The 19910-nt window shown below is 47.2% G+C and overlaps 1 protein-coding gene across 4 annotated transcripts in view; it reads left to right on the plus strand.

The window, feature by feature from the left end:
• ttn.1 (titin, tandem duplicate 1) overlaps window positions 1-19910 on the plus strand; it is a 135137-nt gene that overhangs the window by 113096 nt on the left and 2131 nt on the right. For all 4 annotated transcript variants that reach the window (XM_078174667.1, XM_078174668.1, XM_078174669.1 and 1 more), the window contains 24 exons: window positions 62-346; window positions 441-740; window positions 835-2901; window positions 3095-3397; window positions 3486-3791; window positions 4033-4323; window positions 4651-4950; window positions 5155-5460; window positions 5598-5900; window positions 6168-6449; window positions 6622-7215; window positions 7394-7681; window positions 7873-8172; window positions 8263-8565; window positions 8717-9019; window positions 9127-9711; window positions 9795-10097; window positions 10283-10582; window positions 10723-11298; window positions 11398-11703; window positions 11862-12467; window positions 13034-18120; window positions 18244-18561; window positions 19717-19870. In XM_078174667.1, the coding sequence (XP_078030793.1) occupies window positions 62-346; window positions 441-740; window positions 835-2901; window positions 3095-3397; window positions 3486-3791; window positions 4033-4323; window positions 4651-4950; window positions 5155-5460; window positions 5598-5900; window positions 6168-6449; window positions 6622-7215; window positions 7394-7681; window positions 7873-8172; window positions 8263-8565; window positions 8717-9019; window positions 9127-9711; window positions 9795-10097; window positions 10283-10582; window positions 10723-11298; window positions 11398-11703; window positions 11862-12467; window positions 13034-18120; window positions 18244-18561; window positions 19717-19870 (14766 nt within the window). The remainder of the gene's footprint in view (window positions 1-61; window positions 347-440; window positions 741-834; window positions 2902-3094; window positions 3398-3485; window positions 3792-4032; window positions 4324-4650; window positions 4951-5154; window positions 5461-5597; window positions 5901-6167; window positions 6450-6621; window positions 7216-7393; window positions 7682-7872; window positions 8173-8262; window positions 8566-8716; window positions 9020-9126; window positions 9712-9794; window positions 10098-10282; window positions 10583-10722; window positions 11299-11397; window positions 11704-11861; window positions 12468-13033; window positions 18121-18243; window positions 18562-19716; window positions 19871-19910) is intronic.

The raw sequence follows: 19910 nt of genomic DNA on the forward strand, positions 1-19910 counted from the left end.
TAAACACTGATTGTTATTCAATATGCTGTATACTAACACACTCCCTTTTCCTGTTTACTAGCTGCTCCAATTATTGAGTTTGGCGCAGAGTACTTTGAGGGTTTGACAGTCAAGGCGGGAGACCACATCAGGCTGAAGGCGACCATCACTGGACGCCCTGTTCCTAAGGTCATTTGGTTCAGAGACGGTGTGGAAGTTACCAAAAAGATGATGGACATAATCACTGTGGCTGGATCCAGCACCCTGTTTGTCAGGGATGCTGATCGTACACACCGGGGCCTCTACACTGTCGAGGCTACCAATGGATCTGGAAGCAAGAAGCTGGACATCCTTGTTCAAGTTCAAGGTGCGCAGTTTTAACATTGAACTCTTTATAATATGATGCAGTTGTTTACACCTGTTTATTTATGTTCTAATTCTCACGCACCTATGTGATGCAGACACACCTGGGGAGCCGGTAGGACCCATCACTTTCAGCAACATCTCAGAGGGTAAGTGCACTCTGTCTTGGAACCCACCTGAGAACGACGGCTGCTCGGAGATCTCACATTACATCATTGAGAAGCGCGAGACTGCCAAGATCTCCTGGGCTTTGGTGACTGATGAATGTAAGGATTGCTTTTTCAACGCAACAAAGCTCATCAAGACCAATGAGTACCAGTTCAGGGTCTCTGCTGCTAACAAGTTTGGAGTTGGCAGGCCTTTGGAATCCAGCCCCATCATTGCACAGATGCAATACAGTGAGTGGAAAGTTGGAAAGGCTTTTGCAATTTCATACTCAGCATTCTTTATTTTGCTTGTATTGCACTAATCTATCATAATTCTTTCCCTCAGCTACTCCTGATGCTCCAGGCACTCCTGATGCTACTGAGGTGACGGGAGAGAGCATCACCCTTTCCTGGACTCCTCCAACATCTGATGGAGGAAACCCCATTCAGTATTACATCTTAGAAAAACGAGAAAAGAAGACTGTCCGGTTCTACAAGGTGATTACCAAGAAGCCCATCATTGAATGTGCTCACAGGGTGCCCAATCTGACAGAGGATATGGAATACGAGTTCCGTGTGATGGCCGTAAATGACGCTGGTGTTGGAGCTCCTAGCAACATCTCACTACCCATCAAAGCCGCTGAGCCAAAGGATGTTCCTTGTGCTCCATCTGTGGTTTGTGTGTGCGATTCCACTAATACTTCCATCAGCCTGGAATGGTCCAGGCCTGCGGATGATGGAGGCATGGAGATTCTAGGCTACATTATTGAGATGGTAAAGGGACAAGAGACCGAATGGAAGAGAGTAAATGAGGAGCTGGTGGCAGTAACAAATTACACGGTAACTGGTCTACAGACAGGAGCCGAGTACAAATTCCGTGTCGCAGCTGTGAATCATGTGGGTAGAGGTGAGGACCGAGAGATTCCAGAGCCTGCTCAGGCTGTAGACAGACTAACACCACCACAGGTGGATATTGACGCCACCTTCAAGCAGACACACATTGTCAAGGCTGGAGGCTCAGTGTGCTTGGGCATTCACTTCAGAGGAAAGCCAATGCCTAATGCCACCTGGGTGAAGGAGGAAGGGCAGCTGGGTGTCATGTCAGAGGTCACAACTACAGATGGCTACAGTTCTCTAAGCATTGAAAACTGCTCGAGAAATGATACAGGAAAATATACTGTTAACCTGGAAAACTCTAGTGGCAGCAAGGCCATTACATTCACTGTAAAAGTGATAGACTCTCCTGGACCTCCACAGGCTGTTGCCTTCAAGGAGGTGTCCAGAGGCTCAGTCACACTTGTCTGGGAGCCTCCTCTCAATGACGGTGGTGCCAGAATCCAGCATTATATTGTGGAGAGACGTGAGGCTAGTCGCCGCACTTGGCAGCAGTCTGGTGGCAAGTGCACGCAGCGTATCCTTAAGATCCAGGACCTGCTGGAGGGAGTGCCATACTTCTTCAGAGTCTCAGCAGAGAACCAGCATGGTGTGGGTGAGGCATTTGAGATCACTGAGCCTGTCATTGCCACCGCAGAGCCAGCAGCTCCAAAGAGAATGGACATCCTGGACACCACAGATAACTCTGTGTCACTGGGATGGCTGAAACCAGAGCATGATGGCGGTAGCCGCATCCAGGGTTATATCATTGAAGCTAAGCCAAAGGGTGCAGACAAATGGGTCGTAGTTGGCAACACCACCAATCTCACTTATGTGGTTGAAAAGCTCAACAAGGGTGATGAATATAACTTCCGTGTGAAGGCCAAGAATGAGTCTGGCTACAGCTTGCCCAGGGAAACTCTGGCTCCTGCGCTGGTCAAAGAGCCTCACATTGAACCTGCTGCTGACCTCAGTGAGCTCACCAATCAGCTCATCACATGCAGGTCTGGCAGTTCCTTTACCATTGATGTTCCCATCAGTGGTAGACCTGCTCCTACGGTAACCTGGAAGCTGGAAGAGATGAGGCTAAAGAGCACAGACAGAGTCTCCATCAAAGTAACAAAGGACAGAGCCAGCATCACAGTCAAGGAGGCCATGAGAGGAGATGGTGGTAAATACTACCTGACTCTGGAGAATGTGGCAGGAACCAGGACCTTCACTGTTGAAGTTAATGTCACAGGAAGACCCAGTCCTCCAACCGGACCCATCGAAATCTCATCCATCACCTCTGTGTCCTGTGTCCTTAACTGGCAACCACCAGATGATGATGGAGGCACTGATATCACCAACTACATCGTAGAGAAGCGTGAGTCTGGCTCCACAGCCTGGCAGCTGATCAACTCCAGCGTGAGGGGCACAACTCTCGATGTCAATCACTTGACCAAGTACATGCAGTACACATTCAGGGTCTCTGCTGAGAACAGATTTGGTGTCAGCAAGCCCACTGAGTCTAAGACTATTGTCGCAGAGCATCCTTTCAGTAAGTCCTACACTATAAACATACTCTTTAACTTATTCACTAGTTTAATGCATGGATAACAGAGAACAGATATAAGTATTTAAGAATTTCTTAGACTCTTAATGTCTGTAAATATGTTTGTCTTCTGTTGAATCACATAGGCTTTTGAGTGACTGTACTCAACAGAAAAATCTTGTCCTTTTTTTTATCACAGCACCTCCTGGCCCACCAACAAGGCCTACAGTCTTTAACGTCACTGCTAATACAATGACCATGAAATGGGAGGAGCCTTACAGTGATGGCGGAAGCAAAGTGACAGGATACTGGATTGAGAAGAAGGAGAGGAACAACATCCTGTGGGTGAGGGAGAACAAGATCCCTTGCTTTGAGTGCTACTATAAGGTGGAAGGTCTGGTTGAAGGCCTGGAGTACCAGTTCAGGGTGTATGCCATGAACAGTGCTGGGTTGAGCAAAGCCAGCGAGGCCTCCAAGGGAGCAGTTGCTCAAAACCCAGTTGGTAAGTTTAGACACATTTTAGCTTCACCCTTACCAGTTGCTTGTCAGTTAATACTCTATTGCTCCAACATGACTGATCTGTTTTTTAGATCCACCAAGCAAACCAGAAGTCACAAATGTCACAAGAACCACTGTGTCCCTCAAATGGTCAGCTCCACTGTATGATGGTGGCAGTCCCATTGTGGGCTACATCATTGAGCGTAAGCCGTACACTTTGGCCGGTGAGGGCCGCTGGCTCAAGTGTAACTACACCAATGTGACAGACACTTTCTTCACTGTTACCGCCCTGGGAGAGGGAGAGCCCTATGAGTTCAGGGTCATTGCTAAGAATGCTAACCAGGTCCTCAGCATTCCCTCGGTATCCACCGGCTCTGTGCAATGCAAGACCGACTTCGGTAAGATCTGAATCCGTTACTGTGATACAATACCACCAGTACTGCTCACTGATCTTGACTCTTAAAAAAGACAATGACAGTAAGATGAAACTGCCTCATGTTTCCTGTTAAGTAAGCCACAGCTTAAGGCTTAAACATGTAGATGTAAGCAGTGTGAATATATGGTTGTCCCAGCAAAGTGGTCCTATCTTATTAATATTTTTTTTTTCTCATAACCATGTTCCTTTTTTCCACCTAACAGAGCCTCCAAAGGCCCAGCTGGACAGCAAGCTCCTGTCCGAAACTGTCAGGGTCAGAGCTGGTTCAGACCTGGTTCTGGACGCTGCTGTAGGAGGCAGGCCTGACCCCAAGGCTTCCTGGTCAAAGGGCAGTAGGGATCTAGAGTTGTGTGAAAAGTACCACCTGCAGTACACTCCCACCAGGGCCATGGCCATCATCAAGTTCTGCGACAGAGATGACACTGGAAAGTACATCCTCACTGTCAGGAACGTAAGCGGAACCAAGACTGCTGAGGTCAATGTCAAAGTACTTGGTAAGTGAGAGTGCTTTGTTTCCTAAGCATTCAGTTGTATGCATTACAGATTAATTCAGTTTCAATTCAATTCAATTCAATTCAATTCAATTCAGTTTTATTTATAAAGCCCAATATCACAAATCACAGTTTGCCTCACAGGGCTTTACAGCATACGAAATCCCTCTATCCTTAGGACCCTCGCAGCGGATAAGGAAAAACTCCCCAAAAAAAACCTTTAACGGGGGGGAAATAAAATTAGAAAATTAGAAATTAAAAAAGATTAAATATTATGCTTTTTATGGTTATCCTAAGCTAATTACAATGAGCACACCTGTTTTTTTCCAGACACCCCTGGAGTATGTGAAGGCAGCATTGAGATCAGCAAGATCACAGAGGAGTCCTGCACGCTGAGCTGGAAGCCTCCTCTTGAGGATGGCGGCGATGACATCTCCCACTACATGGTGGAGAGGCGCGACACCAACAGACTCAACTGGGTCATCATGCATGACGAGTGCAAGGAACTCACCTGCAACATCACCGGACTGTTCAAGAACACAGAGTACCTGTTCAGAGTCCGAGGCGTCAACAAGTATGGAGAAGGAGTCAACCTCCAGTCAGAACCCATGGTTGCCAGAAACACTTTCAGTGAGTGCAGCAGTCAGATAATTGCTAATGATATCCCAAAAATCTCTGAGGCCAGTAAGATCCTGCACTTTTATTTTTTAAACAACAATCTCACTAAGATGAAAGCAAGACGAATCTGGCTGAGAGCCCTGAGAGTAAACCTGGTCGCAAACTATTAGAAATTCTCATAACCTCTAACACTGAACTACCTTTCCCTTCCTCCAGCTGTGCCATCTCCTCCTGGTGCTCCAGAGATCTTGGCATCAGGAAAGGACTTTGCCACCATTGAGTGGTTGAAGCCAGAGAGCGACGGTGGCAGCCCGCTGATCCACTATCTGGTGGAGAGGCGCGAGAGAAAGAGTGCTCGCTGGGTGAAGGTGAACAGGGACGGAGCTCATCTGGACACCACATTGAAGGTGTCTGGTTTGACCGAAGGCAACATCTACCAGTTCAGAGTGACAGCCATCAATAAGGCCGGAGAGAGCGAAGCCAGCGAGGTTTCTCTATATGTTGTCTGCAGAGTGCCAACATGTAAGTCCACTTTGTTTGTATACATTCATTCATCTGCTTTTTGTGGCATATCTCAGGGGTAACCTTGTCCATTAACACATACAAAAAATCCTTTACAATATCACAGATCTATTGATTCCTGTATCCTCTCCTCTCAGGCACCCCTGCTCCTCCTTCCATTCCCCGTATCACTGACACTCACGCTGACAGCATCAGCCTGGCCTGGTCCCGCCCCGTGGAGGACGGAGGAGCTGATGTGATGGGCTATATCCTGGAGATGCAGGAAGCCGGAGCAGAGGAATGGAAGAAGGCCCATGAAAAGACCTTGCGTGCTACAGAATACACTGTGACCGGACTTTCTGCAGGCAAGAAGTACTGCTTCAGAGTGGCTGGCATCAACATTAATGGTACAGGAGACTTCAGTGAACCATGTACTGAGACTGAGCCAGTTGAAAGAATTGGTAAGTCATTCAGTGATTGCATTCAGTGATTGCAAATAGAGCAACTCCTTCTTCTTTTTTTCTTACAAAAAAAGAGATTCAGTGTAAAAGAGATTCCATTTTTTTGTTTTACAGCAAAGCTACATATGATTTAAAAAAAAGAACATAACAAATGGGAACTTCACTTTCATATTTGGTTTTGGTCATGACTTCATCCAGTAGAGTAAAAATTATTTGCAAGTCCTTCAAGATGTGGTAACGTATAATTATTATTCCCTTCTCACACAGAAACTCCTGACTTCGAGCTCCACGATGATCTGAAAAAGACCATCTGCCTGCGCGCTGGAGGATCCCTCCGCCTGTTTGTTAATGTCAGCGGTCGTCCCACTCCCACCATCACTTGGAGCAAGCCTGATGTTGACCTCCATAACAGAGGATTCATTGATGTCACCAGCACATCCACCACACTCATCATTGATAGGGTCCACCGCTACGACGCTGGCAAGTACACGCTGGTGGCTGAGAATTCTGCCGGGAAACAGGAAGTCAGCATTCTGGTCAAGGTCTATGGTGAGTTGAGGAAGATGTCTGAGAAGTGAATTGAAATATTAACACATGGCATAAATCTTTCTAAATTTGATTCGTACTAGAACTTTTAATTTGACTGTGATTCTATGTGATAAAATTGGAATTTGAACTTTTGGAATTGTTATATTATAACAAATTATACTTTTATTGTTAGATACTCCTGGACCAACTGGACCTATCAAGATCAAGGAGCTGACCAAGGAGTCTGCAACTATTTCCTGGGAAGCCCCAACTGTGGATGGCGGTGCTCCTGTCAACAACTACATCATTGAGAGGCGTGAGGCGTCTATGAGAGCCTACAAGACTGTCACATCCAAGTGCAGTAAGACATCTTACAAGATAGATGGCCTGATGGAGGGCATGCTGTACTACTTCCGGGTCCTCCCTGAGAACATCTATGGTATTGGTGAGCCCCGCGAGACTCCTGATGTCATCCTGGTTTGCGAGGTGCCTCTGCCACCACAGAAACTGGAGATGATTGATGTCACCAAGACCACCGTCACCCTGGGCTGGGAAAAGCCTGAGCATGATGGTGGCAGCAGGCTGACGGGTTACATCATTGAAGCCTGCAAGTTCGGCACAGACAAGTGGATGAAGGTGGCCACGCTGAAGACCACAGACTTCGAGCACACTATCGATAAGCTGAATGAGGGCGAGCAGTACTTGTTCAGAATCAGAGCAATCAACAGCAAAGGAGCCAGCGAGCCCAAAGAGCTTGTTACAGCCATCACTGTACAGGAACAGAGAGGTAACACACCTGCAATCAAACATTAGGTGTTGTAGATATTTTAAGCAAAAGCATAAAACTACAAACATGTAAAACTGTTTCTTATCTATCTATCTATCTATCTATCTATCCATCCATTTCCCAACTGTTGATGTAAACTATAGTGAAATGCATTTTGTACCTCTCTCTTCGTTTCCAGTGATGCCTGTGGTGGACTTCTCCAGCATTCCTCAGAAGGTTATCAATGTCTTGGCTGGCAAGACTCTGGAGCTGGACCTGCCCATCATTGGCCGGCCTCCTCCCGTCTGCTCCTGGTACTTCAAAGATAACAAAGTCAAAATCACAGACCGTGTCAAGATCAAGAGCACTGGCAAATTCTCCAAACTTACCATGTCTGACACCACTATCGACGACAGTGGTGACTACACCCTGGAGGTGAAGAACGCCGTTGGTGTTATCTCTGAGGTCATCAAGGTCATCATCCTCTGTAAGGGACCATCCCTCATTTGTTACTTTTGTTTCATTATGTATTGCTGATGCTAATCAGGTTACAATAAAGTGAAGTTGATTCATTTCTAAATTGGCAATATTACAACAATCAAAACCAAGCATTAATATTTAAGTTTGAGGCAATCAAGTTGATGGTGACCATTAATTCTGTGAATCCCCTTTTACCAGCTAAACCTGATGAACCACAGGGACCTATCAGGTTTGATGAGGTCGATGCTACCTTCGTCAGCTGCAGCTGGGATCCTCCGGCCAGACAAGGCGGAGCTCCCATCAGTGGCTACGTGGTGGAGCAGCGCGACGCTCACAGACCTGGCTGGGTGCCTGTCTGTGAATCTGTTAGCCGACCAACCTTCAAGTTTGAAAACCTGATCGAAGGGGATGAATATGTCTTCCGTGCTGCTGCCATAAATCGCTACGGCACTGGAGAGTTCCTGCAGTCTGAGGTCGTCACCTGTAGGAGCATGAAGAGTAAGTTGCTGTTGTAAGGTTACACGCTTTTTTGATCTAGATGGAATTATGTCAACAGAGGTATGGTAACTTGTTTCCCCTCCTCCACAGATGCGCCTGGACCTCCTGGCCGTCCAACCGTCTTTGATGTTTCTCGTGACGGCATGACCGTGGCCTGGAACCCACCTGATGAAGACGGTGGCCTTGAGGTTTCTGGATACATTATTGAGCGTAAAGAAGTCAGGTCTGACAGATGGGTGCGTGCCAACAAGAATCCCATCACCATGACCAGATACAGATCGACAGAGCTGATCGAAGGCCTGGAGTATGAACATAGAATCACCGCCATTAATGCCAGAGGAGTGGGCAAACCAAGTCTGCCATCCAAACCAGCAGTGGCAACAGATCCCATTGGTAACACAACACTTTCAAAGAAAGCCTTGTCATATTGTCATATGTAGATTTGTAGATAGTGGGATGGTATCAAAAGTCTTGAAAGAGCAAACACAGACTTATATCTTCTGTAGCAGCTAAAAGTACATACATGCTTGTGTTCCTCTCTCAGATCCACCTGGCTGTCCTCAGAACCCAAGGATCACCGATACCACCAAATCCTCCGTGTCACTGGCTTGGAGTCCTCCCGATGAGGAGGGAGACGCAAGGGTGGACGGTTACTTGATTGAGATGCAGAAGGTGGGCACCATGGCCTGGATCAAGTGCAACACCTCACCATCTCTGATCTGCGAGTACACGCTGACCAAAATGCCACAAGGAGAGGAGTTCAAATTCCGTGTGATGGCCTGCAATGCCGGCGGCTGTGGAGAGCCTGCTGAAGTTCCTGGAACTGTTGTTGTGACAGAGATGCTTGGTGAGGATGCAAACTTTACATTAACTACACCTGCAGTAAGATCATTTGTATTTCTTTAAAAGTAAGAAAGAATAAAACTGACTTTTGTGACTCTCATTGTTTTCCAGAGTCTCCTGACTATGACCTGGAGCTGAAATACAAAGACGTGTACGTGGTACGTCATGGAGGTGTGATCAGACTCTCTGTACCCATCAAGGGTAAACCTCATCCAACCTGCAAGTGGTCCAAAGATAGCGGTCCAGTCTCCACCAAGGCCATGATTGCCTCCACAGAGGATGCCAGTGAGCTGGTGATCAAGGGAGCTGAGAGAAGTGACTCTGGCGTGTATGACCTCCTCCTAGAGAATAAGGTTGGCAAGAAGAAAGCCCAGATCAAGGTGAAGGTCATTGGCCGCCCAAGTGCTCCAGAGGGACCAACAGTCTTTGAGGAAATCCAGGCTAACTCTGTCAAGGTGTCCTGGAAGGTGCCCAAGGATGACGGTGGCTCAGAGATCCTGGGTTACATCGTAGAAAGACGTGAGGCAGCCAGAAACGCATGGTACACTGTGGACTCTAGAGTGACTGACACTCAGCTGGTTGTTAAGGGCCTGAAGGAGGGAACAGAGTACCACTTCAAGGTCACAGCTGAAAATGCCTTTGGTATCAGCGCCTCTCTGAAGTCAGACAAACCACTGGTGCCCACGACTCCTCTCTGTAAGTATTCCTTCTTCAGTCTTATAACAGTACAAGACCATTCAGTGATGACTCAAAAAATAATCTGCGTTTCTTTTAACAAGGTCCCCCTGAGCCTTCAGGCACTCCACCAGAGATCATGGATGTTACCAAGAGCTCTGTGGCACTGGCCTGGTCCAGACCAAAGGACGATGGTGGTTCTGCCATCACTGGCTACTTTGTTGAATACAAGGTGGTGTCAGCTGAGACATGGTCCCGCCACCAGACCAAGATCACCTCCACCATGTTTACTCTGCCTGGACTCACCCCCGATGCAGAGTACCAGTTCCGCATTGTTGCTGTCAACGACATTGGCGAGAGCGAGGCTGGTCCTGTTTCTGATGTGGTCACATGCAAGGATCCATTTGGTGAGTCTCCATTTACTGATAATTAATAGTACTGTAGTTATCATAGTTGATGGAATTTTAATGGACATGGGATAATCAGGTGTGAAAAACATTACCCACTAAACTTAGTGAAATCTTATCAACAGTTGATCAAAACAATAGTTAATTAAGTTTTTTTGTTTGTTTGTTTGTTTGTTTCCCTCCAGACAAACCAAGTCAACCAGGCGAGATTGACACAGTAAATGTGACAAACAACTTCATCACCATTCGCTGGCAAGCTCCAGAATGTGATGGTGGAAAGGAGGTCCTGGGCTACTGGGTGGAGTACAGGAAGTCCATTGAGAGCACCTGGAAGAAGTGCAACAAGCAGAGACTGAAGGAAAAAGAGTTCACCATGCCTGGACTGGCTGAGGCCACAGAGTATGAGTTCAGAGTGTTTGCTGAGAATGAGACAGGAATGAGCAGACCTCGTAGGACTGCCACATGCATCAAGACCAAACTGAGTGGTAAGTACAGTGAAATATACTGTGTGAAAATTATTTGTAAGCATTTACCAAACTTGCTTTTCCAGGGTTACTTTACTATGAGACATTACTTAACATAATATACATGTTTTCTGAATATACATCTTGTTTTGTATGTACAGCTGAAAGTAAACCAGGCCTGAGAAAGGAAATGGATGAAGTAACTGCCAAGCTTGGCCAGCCTGCCGTCATGAAGTGCCAGATTATTGGCAGGCCTGTCCCTGAAATCAAGTGGTATCATGCCGGCAAGGAGATTGTTGAGTCCCGTAAGTACGAAATGAGCTCAGATGGCCGCAACCACTCGCTGTCCATTATGACCGATCAGCAGGAGGATGAGGGACAGTACACCTGCAAGGCCATCAATGACGCTGGAGAAGCCGAGACCACAGGCGTCTTAGTGTTGGAGGCTGCTGCATCCTTCCATCCTGATTACCCACTAAAGGAAACCTACTACGCCGGCCTGGGATCCACTCTGCGCATCCATGCCGTCTACATTGGCCGTCCTGAGCCAAAGATCATGTGGCTGCATGGGGCAAAGACTCTGGAGAACACGGAGGACATCAGCATTGAGACCACCGAGCACTACACACACCTGGTGATCAAGAACGTGCAGCGCAGAGTCCATGGAGGCAAATACAGGATTAGACTGCATAACCACTTCGGCAGAGCTGACACAGCATTCAATGTTGAAATTTATGGTATGTTCATATACATTTACTGCAGTGAATGCAACAAAGAATGCATTTATAAAGGCAACAGTATTAGATCTATGATTAATATCTGATACCTGTTTTCAGACAAACCTGACATGCCTCAAGGTCCAATTGTGCTGGAGGCCCTCCTGAAGAACTCTGTCATCATCAGCTGGAAGGCTCCCAAGGATGATGGAGGCTGCATGATCACCAACTACATTGTGGAGAAGCGAGAGGACAAGGAGGGTACTGAGTGGGAACTGGTGTCCTCATCCATCAATAGCACATCTTGCCGTGTGCCCAGCCTCATTGACAGCGCTGGATACTTCTTCCGTGTGTACGCTCAGAACCGCTATGGCAACAGCGAACCACTGGAACTCACTTCTCCTATCCTTATCAAGAGCCAACTGGGTACATTTAAAAACATGTCCTTTATTTGTTTTAAATGCTTCATAAATTTAATTGTCACAGTGTAAGCACAGAACTTTAAAACACCATAACAGTTAACATGTAAAGAGATACCCTCTGATGATGTTTTTTTATTTTTATTTTCATATTCCTGTCCACAGACAAACCATCACCACCTCTGTCGCCAGTTGTTTCTGGAATCACCAAGGACTCCTGCGTGGTTTCCTGGAAGCCTCCACTCAGTGATGGCGGGTCCAAGATCAAGAGCTATTACCTTGAGAAGAAATTCAAGAAGGATAAGAGGGAATGGAGCGATTGGACACCAGTAACCACAGACGAGATCAAACAGACTGTGTACTCCGTCAAGCGTCTGACCGAGGGTGTTGAGTGCATTTTCCGCGTGAGGTGCGAGAACCTTGGAGGACAGAGCGACTACAGCGAGGAAACCACTCCCATCGTTCCAGCCACCGCCGTCGAGCTCCGTGCTCCTGCCTTCAAGGAGGAGCTGAGGAACATGAGTGTCAAGTACAAGAGCAATGCTACCCTTGTGTGCAAGATCACAGGACAGCCCAAGCCTGTGATCAAATGGTTCAGACGAGGAAAGGAGATCCACTCTGATGGACAGAAGATCAAGGTTCAGGAGTTCAAGGGTGGTTATCACCAGCTGGTCATCACGGAGGCTGATGAGGAAGATTCCACTGTGTACCAGATCAGGGCCACCAACCAGGCAGGCTCCATCTGTGCTACAATTTCTCTGGATGTTGAAAGTAAGCTCACAGATACTCAATTTCTCCTACAAGAATGCTGTTTCCTAAGGGTTCAGTTATGCTCAGTGTTAGATACATATACAGACATACTCCATACTCTGCAATCATTTTTTCCATATTTGTGCACGTTTTCTTAAAGCTTACAAATATGGACGGAATGGAGTAGTACCACTAGTGATCGTGGGGCAGTGTAGCCGGCAGTAGATACGACTGTAGGAGACGACGAGGACATTTAAAAATGGCGTAATGGAGCAAATCTGTAATATAGTGAAAAGAATTCTCCATTCATGTCAAGATGTATTAAATGGCCTCACATGGTCTCTTTGTTTGATGTTTAAGAAACTTTTGACTCCGTTCTCTAGTGCCATTTGTTGGCTGTATCTATGCCAACATTAAGGATGCATGGAAGCATGAGGGCAGTGACGTTTACATTTGAAACTGATGTATCTATTTTGCAAATAAAAGTATAAATGAGCCCTAACACTGACCAAGCCAAAATTAAACATATATACTTATTTTTAAATTATTTTAAACATGAAATCTCACTAAATTTATCTCATTTCTAGTCCCTGCCAAGATCCACCTGCCCAAGAACCTGAAAGACAAAGAAGCCATCCCAGCGCGGCGTGGAGAAGTGGTCAATATCAAGATTCCTTTCAGTGGCAAACCAGATCCTGTCATCACGTGGCAGAAAGGACAAGATCTTATTGACAGCAATGGCCACTACCAGGTCATTGTCACCAGATCATTCACCTCTTTGGTGTTCACCAATGGAGTGGAGAAGAAGGATGCTGGCTTCTACATCGTCTGTGCCAAAAACAGATTTGGCATTGACCAACAAACAGTTGAGCTGGATGTTGCCGACGTTCCTGATCCTCCACGTGGCATCAAAGCCAGTGATGTCTCCAGAGACTCAGTCACACTGAACTGGGTGGCCCCAGCAAATGATGGAGGCAGCAGGGTCATCAACTACATCATTGAGAAGTGTCCCACCACTTCTGAGAGATGGCAGCGTGTTGCCCAATCCCGTGACACTCGCTATACCGTTACCAATCTGTTTGGAGGAACCGGCTATCAGTTCAGAATCATCGCTGAGAACAAGTTTGGACCGAGTGCTCCATCTGAGACCAGCGGATCTGTTATGACCAAAGAGGACAAATCAAGAGTTCTGCTCTATGACAGGGAGGTTGACGATACCGAACGTGTTCACAAGAGCAAGGCTCCACACTCAGAAGCCAAGAATATGCACAACAAATACGCCATTGCAGAGGAATTGGGCAGAGGTCAGTTTGGTATTGTCCACCGCTCTGTTAACATCAGCACTGAGAAGACCTACATGGCTAAATTCTTCAAGGTGAGAGGCGCAGATCAAGCAATAGTCAAGAAAGAAATTGCAACACTGAATCTGGCCAAACATACCAACTTCCTCCTCCTCCATGAGTCATTTGACAGCCCCGAGGAGCTGGTGTTGATCTATGACTTCATCTCTGGTGTTGACATATATGAGCGCCTCAACACAGCAGAGTTTGAGCTTAATGAGCATGAGATTATCAACTACATCAGGCAGGTCTGCTCAGCTCTTGAGTACCTGCATGCACAGAGCTACGGACACTTTGATATCAGACCGGAGAACATTGTGTACACAACTAGAACCAGCTCCAATGTGAAAATTATTGAGATGGGCCAGGCAAGACACCTGACTCCTGGAGACATAGTCAAGATTCAGTATACCACTGCAGAGTATGCTGCCCCTGAGATCCACCAGTGTGACATGATTAGCACTGTCACTGACATGTGGTCAGTTGGTGTCCTTGCCTATGTCCTACTCAGTGGACTGAACCCATTCACAGCTGAAACCAACCAGCAGATGATTGACAACATCTCCACGGCAGCCTACAGCTATGATGACGAGTCTTTCAAGACTGTCAGTGTCGAGGCATTAGACTTCACTGACCGCCTAATGACAAAGGAACGTAAGCATCGTATGACTGCTGCTGAGGCTCTGGCACACCCTTGGCTGACCAAGCCTGTAGAGGAGATCAGCGCCAGAGCGATCCCAACCGGCAGGCACAAGAGATACTATCAACAAATGGTGAGGAAAGAGTGGAACACTGTTGTCTCTGCAGCCCGTGTGGCCAGCGGCGGCTCCATCAGGTCCCAGCGTGGTGTCTTTGTCGCCAAGGTGAAGATCGCTCCGTTTGAACATGGTCCTGTTGGAGGCCAGGTTGGCCACGCAGTGGCGAATGAGGGAGACACTGTGAAATTCATCTGCAACATCGACAACTACGACAGTACCACTGAAGTGACGTGGTACTGCGGCGTCAGGCAGCTTGAAGCAGGTGACAAATATGAAATTGAGTATGAGGACGGCCTTGCTGTAATCACCATCAACAAGGTCACCAGAGCAGATGATGGCACATACAGATGTAAGGTTGTGAATGAGTATGGTGAGGACAGTGTCTACGCAGAGCTGTTTATCAGCAGTGTCAGATCTTACCGTGACTTCTTCACCACCCGTGTGGTCAAGAAAACAAAACGCAGGATTGACACTGCCAGAATGCTTCAGAAGCCACCGGAGTTCACCCTTCCTCTGGTCAATCGCACAGCCTACCTTGGTGAGGATGTGCGCTTTGCCGTGACCATCACTGTTCACCCTGACCCTCGTGTCATCTGGCACAAATCCGGACAGAAGCTCATCCCTGGACATGATGACAGGAAATACACCTTCATCAACGACAAGGGCCTGTACCAGATGATTATCCACAAGGTTGAGGAGGAGGATGATGCTGAGTACAGCGTTGTGGCACGTAACAGGTATGGTGATGATAGCTGCAAGGCTCGTCTTACGGTTGTTCCTCGACCTAAACCAGCAGACCTCACCCTGAGGCCCATGTTCAAACGCCTGCTCGCAAACGTCGAGTGCAGGGAGGGCCAGAATGTGCGCTTTGAGATCAGAGTATCTGGCCATCCCACACTGAAGTGGGAGAAGGATGGCATGCCTTTAGCCTTTGGGCCATCTATTGAGGTTGTCCATGAGGGCCTGGACTACTTCATCCTTCATGTGAAAGACACTCTGGCTGAGGACTCAGGTGTTTACAGAGTTACTGCCACGAACTCTGCTGGATCTGCCAGTTGCCAGGCCACGCTCAAAGTAGAACGCGTCACTCATGTAAAGAAGGAATATGAGGCAGCTGAAAAGAAGGAGGAAAAGATGGCCGGAAAGGAAGAAATTGACAAAAAAGTGAGGCTGTCTCAGATTTTGGCAGACACCGTATTTACTCCTCTACCACCTGCAGCAGTACAAGCTGTCAGGGAGGCAGCCACCATGTTCAAACCTGCTTTGACAACTAAGAAGGGTGAGAAGACTGAGGCTGAGATACAGAAAGAAAAAGAGGAGAGGAAGAAACGTGCTGATGAGAAGAGGCTGCGTATGCCTTACGACGTCCCAACTCCTCGTGTTGTTAACCAAGCTGCTCTTGAAGAGGATGTGGAAATAAAACACTTTAAGCCACTCTCTGACATGAAATGGTACAAGAAGCTGCGGGATCAGTATGAGTTCCCTGAGCCTATGGATAAAATCAGGCAGAAGAGGATGAAGCGCATCCGTCTCTCCAGGTGGGAGCAGTTCTACGAGGTACCTATCAGGATCAAAGACCAGTACAAGCCAAAGTGGCGTTTCTCATCCATGACTCAGGATGATTTAGAGACTGTGAGGCCTGCAAGGCACCGCACTCCTTCTCCTGAGATAGATGCCTACCACAGGATCAGGAGGAGGTCCCTGGGTGACCTGTCAGACGAGGAGCTGCTGCTGCCTGTGAAAGAGTACCTGTCGATGAAGAGAACCGAGGAGGAGAGGCTTCGTCTGGAGGACGAGCTGGAGTATGGTTACTCTGCCTCTCCACCGAGCCTCAGCCCAGTCCGCTTCGAGCTGTCCGCCCTGCGTCCCTCATCTCCTAGAAGAGTTTACAGTGACGATGAAGAGGAAGAAGAAATCCGCAGATACGACTCCTACCGAATCCCATCTAAATACGAGGCTGGCCCGAGTTTTGTTGAGCTCCGCCAGCGTCACGACAAAGCCACATACAGACCTCCGAGACAGAAGCAGAGGGTGTATGAAGAGAGAGAAGATCAGGAGCTGCTGCGCCCACACACAACTATGCAGAGAATGGCCACTTACAAGAGTGAGCTCAGACGCATGGAGTTTGAGGAGAAGACTCGAACATCAAAGAAGGAATCAACTGTCCATGTTGCGACAGTCTCTCAGGGCGTTGAATCAGAGCACCTGACAGCTTTCACCTCAGAATATATTCCCAAACCAATCAAGAAGCTCCCAATGCCTGAACCTGAGAGGAGATCTCCCACCCCAGAAAGGGCTGTCAAAACTGAAGTGACTCTTCCTAGAGTTGACTTTGCTTCCAGGTATGAGGAGAGAAAGCAGGCTCTTAGATCAGAGAGAAGATCAGTGGAGAGGAAGGTCGAGGTGGTGACCCAGGCTCCCTTCAGCCTGGACCACACCCCACGCATCACCATCAGGATGCGATCTCACCGCGTACCCTATGGCTCCAACACAAAGTTCACCCTGAATGTTCAGGCCAAACCAGAGCCTGAAGTCAAGTGGTTCCACAATGGAAAAGAGATCCATCAGACCAGCAAATACAATATGACCAACATCAGCGGGGTTCTGACACTCTCCATCAACAACTGTGTGACTGAAGATGCTGGCACTTATCGTGTCGTCTGCAGGAACGCCAAAGGGGAGACTTCTGACTATGCCACATTGGATGTAGCACAAGCAGAATACGCTGCCTTCTCTTCACTTCGCAAAGACGAGGAGCCTCCATCCTCCCACCTGCCAGAGATGACTAGAACAGAGGTGTATCATGTCTCCTCCTCATCTACAAAAACTGTGAAGGAGAGTGTGACTACAACTGTGAAAGAGACCACTACTGTTGTTGAGAAGCGAAAGGAGAAGCAGAGTGTTCCCCCCAAGATCCTGACCAAACCGCAGTCCCTGACTGTAGAGGAGGGAGGCCTCGCCAGGTTTGAGTGTGATGTGGATGGCGAACCAGCACCATCTATGACCTGGCTGCGCGAAGGAGCAGTTGTTGGTCCCTCTGCTCGTCACCACATTGTCTCTGCTCAGTACAGCTCCTCCTTTGAGATCTCTGCTGTTGAGAAGTTAGACGAAGGCAGCTACATTCTGCTGGTGGAAAACGCTGGAGGCAAACAGGAGGCCCATTTCACTCTGACCATCCGCAAGTCTGAGTCCAAGCAGAAGGTGGTCGCCGCTCCCAGAGTCACCTCTCCAGAGGCCAAGTCCCCTCTCGCTAAGTCCCCTGAACCTGTCAAATCTCCTCAGAGAATCAAGTCCCCTGAGCCAATCAAGTCACCTCAGAGAGTCAAGTCTCCAATCTCGCCAAAATCCCCGACACCAAAGTCCCCAACTCCCAAATCCCCAACTCCATCTGACAAGGAACGAGTGATGTCCCCAACCAAGTCACCCAAGAGAGTGATGTCACCAACTCTTGAGAAGAAACCGTCCTTCTCTGTCGGGCTGAGCAACGTCACTGCAGCCTCCGACTCCGTTGTCAAGCTCTCAGTGAAGGTAACAGGAGAGCCCAAACCTGCCATCTCATGGATGAAGGATGGAAAGGTAATATATTATAACACTTTACCTATTCTACTGTTCTTTTAAATTTTTAACAGATAAAAACAGAATGGACAAAGTGACATATTTCATTGGTCAGTAACTGAACCATATTTTTCTGATTGACAGGCTGTGTCTCAGGGTGGGAAGTATGAAATCTTTGAGGAGTATGGCTCAGCTTATCTTGAAATCTATGAAGTGGAGGCCTCTGACAGCGGTGTGTACAAGTGCACTGCTACAAATGGCGCCGGAGCAGTATCAACAACCTGCACAGTCACTGTCCGGGGTCAGTTTGATACTGTGGTCACAGCCAAGCGCTCAGACGCACCTCACATCCTGGTGCAGCCCCGGTCCCAGATTGTGAATGAGGGACAAAATGTTAAACTCACATGTGAACTCGCAGGAGAGCCTTCCCCTGACGTGGAGTGGTTAAAAGACAACATGACCGTGAGTAGTATCCTCCAGAAAGTGATTTGTTCCGATCTTAGTTGCAATTGTTGTTAAACTGTTTTAAACCTTCTGAGCTTTTGTTTGGCATGCATTTGTTATTTCTTCTGTTTGGGATCAATAGGACCTGAGCCTTTAAAAAAGTAGATTTAAAATAAGAATCATAACAGCTAAAACATTTGTTGTTTTTGCCACAAAAAGCCAAAGGCTTCTGTCCTCTGTGTCATAATGTCATGACCTGACGTTACCTTAACTTGCTGTACAAATGTGGTATTTTGCTGTAAATACGGCAGTATTTCCCCATGATGGCTGCGGGAGGTTGTTGTTTGCATAATCCTGGATATATATTGATCTCAAATAAAAAACAGAATAGCCATAATTTTCTTTCTTTTTGCCACAAAAGGCTCAGGCCTCTGTCTTCCCCATCATCACATCATTACCTGATAGTAGTTTCCACCGAGCAGTACGGTACAGTTCAGTTCGGTACGCTTTTTTCTGTTTCCACTGCGAAAACTTGTGAATGGTACCAATATAACTGTTCCGTACTGTCCCCATATTTGGTACCTCAAAAGAAGGGGTTAGAATAGATGGTCGATAAAACTGTCCACAAACAAGGACAATGGGTCAAAGACTAGAAAGCCGATAAAAGCATCCACAAACGAGGACAATAGGTCAGAGACTAGATAGTCGACAAAAACGTCCACAAACAAGGACAAGGGGTCAAAGATTAGATGGCTGATAAAAGCTTCCACACACAAGGACAACAGGTCAAAGACTGGATGGTTGATATAAGCATCCACGAACGAGGACAACGAATCAAAGACTAGATGGTTGATAAAAGTGTCCACAAACAAGGACAACAGGTCAAAGACTAGATGGTTGATTTAAGCATCCACAAACGAGGATAACGAATCAAAGACTAGATGGTTGATAAAAGTGTCCACAAACAAGGACAACGAGTCAAAGACTAGACAGGCGATAAAAGTGTCCACGAACGAGGACAACAGGTCAAAGATAAGCAAAATGAAGTTAAAGGTGCAGGAAACCCAAAATGTGATGTCCTCACATGAGGACACAGGGTCTCAGGAGGTTAAGGTAAATGAAACAACAGAATCTTGTGTAGCAGAGTTAACACAACTGTTTGTCTCTTTGCAGATACCTGTCACATCAAACATTAGACTGAGCCACTCGAACACTGTGTACACTCTGGAGATTTGTGAGGCCACAGTTGCAGACAGCGGGAAATACACAATAAAAGCCACAAATGCCTTTGGACAGTGCTCCGCAACGTCCTCCCTTAACGTCCTCAGTAAGTTTCCTCTGCATCCCAAGTAAACGCAGTTAAACAC

This window comes from Epinephelus lanceolatus, chromosome 14 (genome assembly GCF_041903045.1).
Source record: "Epinephelus lanceolatus isolate andai-2023 chromosome 14, ASM4190304v1, whole genome shotgun sequence".
Classification (NCBI taxonomy): domain Eukaryota; kingdom Metazoa; phylum Chordata; class Actinopteri; order Perciformes; family Serranidae; genus Epinephelus; species Epinephelus lanceolatus.